At 37.2% G+C, this 7,296-nt stretch overlaps 1 protein-coding gene across 1 annotated transcript in view; it reads left to right on the forward strand.

The window, feature by feature from the left end:
* The window catches only part of SUCLG1 (succinate-CoA ligase alpha subunit), a 38,122-nt gene that overhangs the window by 25,394 nt on the left and 5,432 nt on the right, over nt 1–7,296 (forward strand). Inside the window, exons 6-7 of the mRNA XM_011369855.2 lie at nt 3,520–3,603; nt 5,310–5,461. Coding sequence (XP_011368157.1) covers nt 3,520–3,603; nt 5,310–5,461 — 236 coding nt within the window. The remainder of the gene's footprint in view (nt 1–3,519; nt 3,604–5,309; nt 5,462–7,296) is intronic.

Consider the following 7,296-nt stretch of genomic DNA (forward strand, 5'->3'; position numbering starts at 1 on the left):
TTTTTTTGCTGAGACTTTATATTTCTTTGATAAGGCTATCTATTTTCTCATTTGTTTCAAGCATCTTTATAATGGTTAAAGTATTTTTGTCATGGCTTCTTTGAAATCTTTGTCAGATAATTCTTTAATGTCCCCTTCATCTTGATGCTAGCAACTATCGATTGTTTTTTTTCTTTCAGTTTGATATCTTTGTGGTTATTGGCATGCCGAATGATTTTTGATTGAAAATTGGATATTTTGGATATTACGTTGTGAGACTCTGAATCTTGTTTGAACCTTCTGTTTTCACTGACTTTATTGACAAGCCTTCAGCAGGGATCGTGCCTTGTTACTGACAGGTTGAGGTAGAAGTCTAAGTCCCCTACTTGCCTCTCTCTTGATACCAGAGTAGGTGGGCTCCTTACTGGGGATGATAGTTCCACATTCCTCAGTGAAGTGTCTCCACTGACACTTCAGTGGGCGTGGCCTTATTATTGCTGGATGATGGTGAAAGTCCTGACTCTCTGCTAGGCCTTCTCTGATACTACCCAGCCAAGGAGATGGAGATGTACCTTACTGCCAGATGAGGAAGGACATACAGGACCCCCACATAGTTTCCACTGACACTGTGGCGTGAAGAGGGGCTCATTACCAGCTTGCATAGATGACAGTCCTGACTGCCAACTTGGCCTTTCCTTTCACCGTCCTGACAGGTGTACTGTGTGCCTCTTTACAGTCTCGAAAATGTGGATGTCTGGGATTCCCTTTTGGCCACTGCTCATGTAAATGCAGGTGGAGGCACACAGTTTTTTCTGTAGTCTTTGACTGGTATGGAGTGATTATTGTCTAAAAGTTTCTGTTTTGCTAGGCTGTCCTGCTCTTGGTTCTTTAGCTAGAGAGAACAGGTTTTGAGGATGGGGCTTTTTTTTCTCCCCTGTGTCCTTATGTATTTCTGGGATGCTGGCTTTTTCAGCTCCATGTCTGGGCTGGTATACATGAGACAAGAAAATCCAGGGAACTCACCACTATATCAGTTCTCGAGTCTTGAGGTCCCTGGCCACTCTGCTTTCTCTCCATCTTTCAGAGATTTCTTACATTTGTTTTACATATATTGCCTAGGGTTTCTGGTTGTACTTAGCAGGAAGAATAGCAGGAAGAAAAGCAGGAGTACCCTTTTGATAGATCATTGAAAGTGATAGTACGCTTTAAGGATGGCAGGTGTAATCTACCCTAAACATGTTACTTTCAGTACCTTCAATATATATGCAGTTTGTATTTATATAATTTAAATATCATTTATATAATAATATGAAAACTCCTTAAAAGAATGATCTTGGTGTTACTTTTCACTGATTGTTATTACTGATTTATCAAAAGACTAGAGTAAAATAGCTGTTCTTATCAGTAATCTAAGACATTGAATGGATACCTAAAACATAATTTTACCATAAGAATCAAGTAGGAGTGGAGTGAAGAGGAGACTAGATAATTGCATACAAGTTGTATAACTAAGAAGTTACTGTTTATACTTTGTTTAAAAACGAAATGAACCAAATTTATAGGTACGTAGGTATTGCCTACCTAACATTCTTAGTTATGGAAGGTACCACAGAGGAGGGACTGTGTTACGGAGAGAGGATTTAGATAGAAAGGAAGCTCTGAGAATATGGAAAAACTGATAAGAGATAGATGGGGGTGGTGGTAGTAATTCTCATTTATCGTGAATTAGGCTCCAGTTAGTGAATAGTCTTAAAACTACTGGAATTAGATTTTGCTATGCAGAGACTTGTACTCCATTGAAGGTTTTTCAGTTTTGACGTGTTCAGTATATATTTACTGTGTTCCTTCTGTGCCTGAACTGTGTTCGATGCTGGGAACACAGGGCTGGGGAAAACAGTCCCGTTTACTGACTCCCCTCAGAGGTCTCAGTCTAGCAAGGAGGACAGTCACCACAGAATCTCGAGCATCATGGGCAGTCTCTTACTGAACCAAATGGCAGGAGAACAGTGTTCTTACTTGAAGAATCAGTAAAGACTTCAAAGAGAAAGTGGCATTTAACTTTTTAATATGGACCACCATGGATAGTTAGAGTTATTTTCAGATATTGGAGGGGAGGGTTCTGTTTTAAGCAGAACAAATATAAATAATTGAGGAATAAATCAGTTTCACTAGATTATGGAAAAATGGGAAACGAATCTGGAGAGATAGATTGGAACAATGCTGGGCTGAGGGTTTGGTGCAGAGTTCCATATGAAGTGAACAGTTGTGTCAGGGAGTGATATAGCTCTCAGCATTTGGTGAAATTAATCTAAAAGCAACCTGACAGTGTTCTGTAGGGAACTGTCTCATGCTGACCAAGATATAAACACGTCTTTTAATTTGATGGATCAACTTTGACTAATCTAAAGTTACGTGCACCCGAATTCCTAGTGAGAAGATGGATGTTTATATACAGATCATGTACTTGGTACCCATGAGTATACAGTGACAGTAACACAAAACTTTAAGAATGTAAATATGCTGTACCGAAGTTGAGGCAGCTTATGGTTATGGTTTTTGTCTTAGTCTGACAAGAATTCTCTTTGTCCTAATAGGGGGATCGTATTGTTAGAAAAGAATCTTCATAGTTTATAAAAAGTGCTCCAAGCAGAAGCTTAAAAGAAAGTGAACCATGGGCATACTAGAATTATTCATCACCCCAGAATCCATGCTCTGATTTAGCCCATATAAAAGTAGTTGTTTTATTTTTAAAAATATTTGTGTTCTAACAACGAAAGTAACTCATTTATACTTCTCAACCGATTAAAATTAGAGATCCACACATTGCATATAGATTGTGGCATGAAATAAATTAGCTTTCTTGTAGCTCAGCCAGACTTAATGAACTACATGTCTAACTGCCATCGCCCATCCCCTACCTCTACATGTACACGGCTTGTCCAGATGTGAAGTGAGGTCCTTTCACATAGGCCTCTTGTAGAATGGAAATTAGGTGGTAGATTTGAACTTAGAGGGATTGTGACCTTTTTCCAGTTTTCCAGTTTTCTTTAAAGCTTACATATATTGTTTGAAAATTTCCTAGTTTTCTTTAAAGCTTACATATATTGTTTGAAAATTATTAGAAAAATAGTTGTGGGAAAGATAGATAGCATTGCTAAGTATGACTAATGGTGGTTTTAATAGTGTAATAGTTTGGGTATCTATAAGTCTAAGCTATATGTTCTGCTGCCCTCAGCAGGATTGTACCTACCAAGTCATATGGATATTACCACTTTCATAAAGATTTCTTAGAAGAGGTAATTTAGGTTTTTCTTGCACTACTTTTATGGTCATAAAATAACACTAACTAATGATGTACTTTCTCTTATGTCTAACTTTTAAAACTTTCCTGCTTTAATTTAAGCCTTTTCTTCTTATATCATCATTTGAAGATAATATTGATTTGGATGACAAATCATGGAATGGATATTATATATACTCATATTTGTAATTTAGTTTATTCTATGATAGTCTAATATTTTTAAATTCTCTTTCTTTAAGGTATCGTGTCCAGGTCTGGCACCCTGACTTATGAAGCGGTTCACCAAACAACACAAGTTGGATTGGGGCAGTCTTTGTGTATTGGTGAGGGATTTTTGCTAAAATCATTTTATTGGAAAGCAATATTTTCATTAAATGAGTATAATAACATTGTTTTATTTGCAAGAGGTTTTGATACCATTTTATTAAAAATATGTTATGATCTCAAACTTAATTTGCTTAAGTATAAAGCTCTACGGTTTGTTTAAAGATTCATAGTCCAAGATTCCATGTCGAAGAACAAACATCCTCAGACATGTGGCTCCTGGAGAGCCTTGGTGCCTGAAAACATCACTTATTTTGCTTGCTGTGAAGAAGTGGTCCTTCATATTAGGACTTTTGTGACTATAATTGTCATCTATTATCATTATAAGCTACAATTCAGTGCTTCATAGTTACTGAATTCTTTGCCATTCATTGTCTGATTCTTATGGCAACCCTCTAAGGTACCTCTGAGCTTAAAAGTTTTACTAGTATAGCATAGAGCTATATATTGATGAGAAAACCTAGATTGAGGAAGGTTGAGTTGCCTAGAACCACTCTTTTTACCACATTGTACTGCCTCCCACTTTTAAAAATAAAAAAGTTATTTAAATAATGTATTTTAAAAGTAATTTTGGTATTTGTTGCCAAAAGCCAGGCAAATTTCCCATTTTTATAACTATTTCTTCAGATTCTTAGAGTATCGTTTAAAGATGTTTCAAAAATAGCTTTATAAAAAGCTATTTTTATAATATTTACATAAATATTTTATTATAAAATAAAAATGAAAAAATATAGGCTTGGAAGCTTTTTATTAAGACTTAGATCTATCAAATCAGTATTGGAAACATTAATCTCGCTTTTCTATGTGTAAAGCACAATCTTAGACACTAGCTAACTTAGTATGATGGAGAATAAGAAAGGTTTTGAAACGGAGTTGCCAATTCCATCTTCTCCAGCTTCTATTTTTAATTTTTAAATTGAGAATAATAATGCCCCTGTCACAGAGAGGCTGATAGAATTAGGAAATAGCAGGTTTAATGTGTGCTGAGACACTGTGCTTGACACATGGTTGTCACTCAATAAATCTCACTTCCCTTCTTCAAATTCATTCTTCAGAGCTGCATTAAAGGTAGGAAATCAATCCTGCCTTCAATAAGTTTATAACTTAAGAAAAAAAAAAAGTGGCAGTCAGCCTGTAAGGAACATTTACTTTAATTCTATTCAAGTATTTTTTCTTAAATGTCATGTGCTTGGAGTAGAGCCCCTACATGTAGTCTCTCCGTCATTACCCACTCTGGATCTGAGGGAAGAGGGGCCAGGGCGCCACCCCCACATCCGTCACTGGGACTTGTGTCTTAAAACTTGTGAGTGGTTCCTCTGCAGCGTGCCTCGTCTAATAGTTCCTTTGTTCAAAGAGTTTTGTTAAATGTTTAATCAGAGAAATTCTCATTTGCTTGCAGCGCAAACATATTTTCTTAAAATGTTCATTTTTAAACATCTAGGAATAATTTTGTGGGAGGGAAGAGGATTGATAAAGGAGGTAAACAAAAAGAGAGTTTTCTTTGTGTGTATCAGAATCCAACCATCATTTAGTATTCATATAATACTCTAAATAAATGTACTATTTTGTGATTTTTTTATGTTTAGTGCTACAGTGATGATACATTTAAAAATATTGGTGAGCAGAGTAAGCAAAATGAGAAACCAGTTGAAACAACATTTCTTGACCTAATTTTTATGCTGTTGATATTCTTTGACTTTTTCAGGCATTGGAGGTGATCCTTTTAATGGAACAGATTTTATTGACTGCCTTGAAGTCTTTCTGAATGATCCAGCCACAGAAGGCATCATATTGATTGGTGAAATTGGTGGTAATGCAGAAGAAAATGCTGCAGAATTTTTGAAGCAACATAATTCAGTAAGTTTGGCTTTGGAAAAATATAGCTTTTTGCTCTTGAAAAATATCACTGGCTTGTTTTGGAAGGTGTTTTTATTTTTTCAACGATTAACTTTTCAAGAAAACATGAAAGATAAAATCAAACCTTCCTGAGCTGGGCCTTTAGTACTAGCACTCAGAAAACTTTGGACTCTTTCTGGATTGACTCTCCTTCTTTCTCACAATGCCTGTTATCTACTCTGAGCCCTCCTCCCCAGGCATCACCTCACACGTTTGTGGTAGGTAAGTTGGCCTCTTGCTAAATGGAGAACTATTCCGGTCATCAGCCCGAAAGCCCTCACTTAACCTGCTGGTGCACTTTTCACTTATCGTTGGTGTTCCTTCTCTGATTTTAGGGTATATAAGCATTCTTTCTCTTTTTTAGGGCTGACCTTTTTATACCCTTTTCCAGGATCTCACCTCTCTCTAGCTTTGGTCTTTCTTTGTAGCGTAGTTGCTTCCCTTCAAAGGTTAAGTAGAAGGCTTTATTATCTATGACCTATGAAGGCTTTCCTAGTTGCTTCTCCCTTGGAATTAAATGTAAGAAGTGGTATGGAATCTTTCTGGGGTGGAGGAGAGAGAGAGGGTATAGTAACTACTGAAGCAGCTTGGTGTCCACCAGCCCCCACTCAGTGAATGTGTGCAAAGACCTGGGGGGCAACAATGGGAATGATTTCTAGAATTTCCCTGACATTGATGAATGAATGAAGAATCACCCTCAGGAGGCCAGGCAGGCAGGGGGAGGTAACTTTCTATGTTTGTGAAAGAAATTGAGGAGTGAATGACTTAAATACCATAGAAAAATAATAAATACTGGAGAGTTAAAGGAACCAATAGTATCACTTACAGAGTAGTATCCATAAAACAACACATATTTATGTGTGATTTAAGGAATTTTCAAGGACTAATTTGAGTATACTTGATTTTCTTCTGTGGTGGTTTGAAACTCTGATCTCTATATAAGTTGTTACTCAACTTTCCTCTCACTCTCTGGATCTCTTTTTTTTTTTTTATTTTTTTATTTATTTACTCCCTAATCCTCAGCAGTTTGGCTTCTGCCTGCTACTTAAAAGCTGTGTGACCTTGTGCATGTTACTTAACTTCATTGTGCCTCAGTTTTCTCTTTGGCAAAATAGGGCTACAGTAGTGCCTGCCTACTAGCATTGTTGTGTTTAAGGACTGTGATGTTTAAATGACTTGGGAGCATACAGCAGAGTCGCACCAGGCACATAGTAAGTGCCCTTTTTGAGTTGTTTGCTGCTGCTGCTGGGAATCTTACTCTTGTGACGTTGCTTTTGCAGAGATCATCAGTGGCCTCACTTCATTCCTCATCCTCTCCATCTCTTGATTTTTTCTCTGGGTTCTTCTCTTTATCTTTCCCTGGAGTTACTTTCTGTGCCTATTTCTTAAGTGTGAGTGATTACTGCATGTAAACAACATCATCCTTCAGGCATCATCTTTTATTTCTCTCATCTCTCATTTCCACTCAGTTACCAACATGTGTCTCTGAGATTTCAGCAGTATGTTGAAATTGAGAGCATCATCTGTTATTAGTCCATCTGCTCTGGTTTAGGTACATGTAAGCTAACGACCAGACTTAGCATGGCATTCCAGTCCTCACACACCACTCTAACCTTCCTCTTCAGATCCATGTCTCCTCTGACATGCGAGTTGTTTTCATTCTCACTTTACTTTGCTTATTCCTTCTGCAAAGCATGCGTGGTATCTGACTCTCACTCTGGACTGTTATGGACAGCAAAGAACTGGTATCCTTGGTGCCCAGCCCAATCCTTGGCACAGTAGGCACTAATAAATGT

The sequence above is a fragment of the Pteropus vampyrus genome, unplaced genomic scaffold (assembly GCF_000151845.1).
Source record: "Pteropus vampyrus isolate Shadow unplaced genomic scaffold, Pvam_2.0 Scaffold156, whole genome shotgun sequence".
Lineage (NCBI taxonomy): Eukaryota > Metazoa > Chordata > Mammalia > Chiroptera > Pteropodidae > Pteropus > Pteropus vampyrus.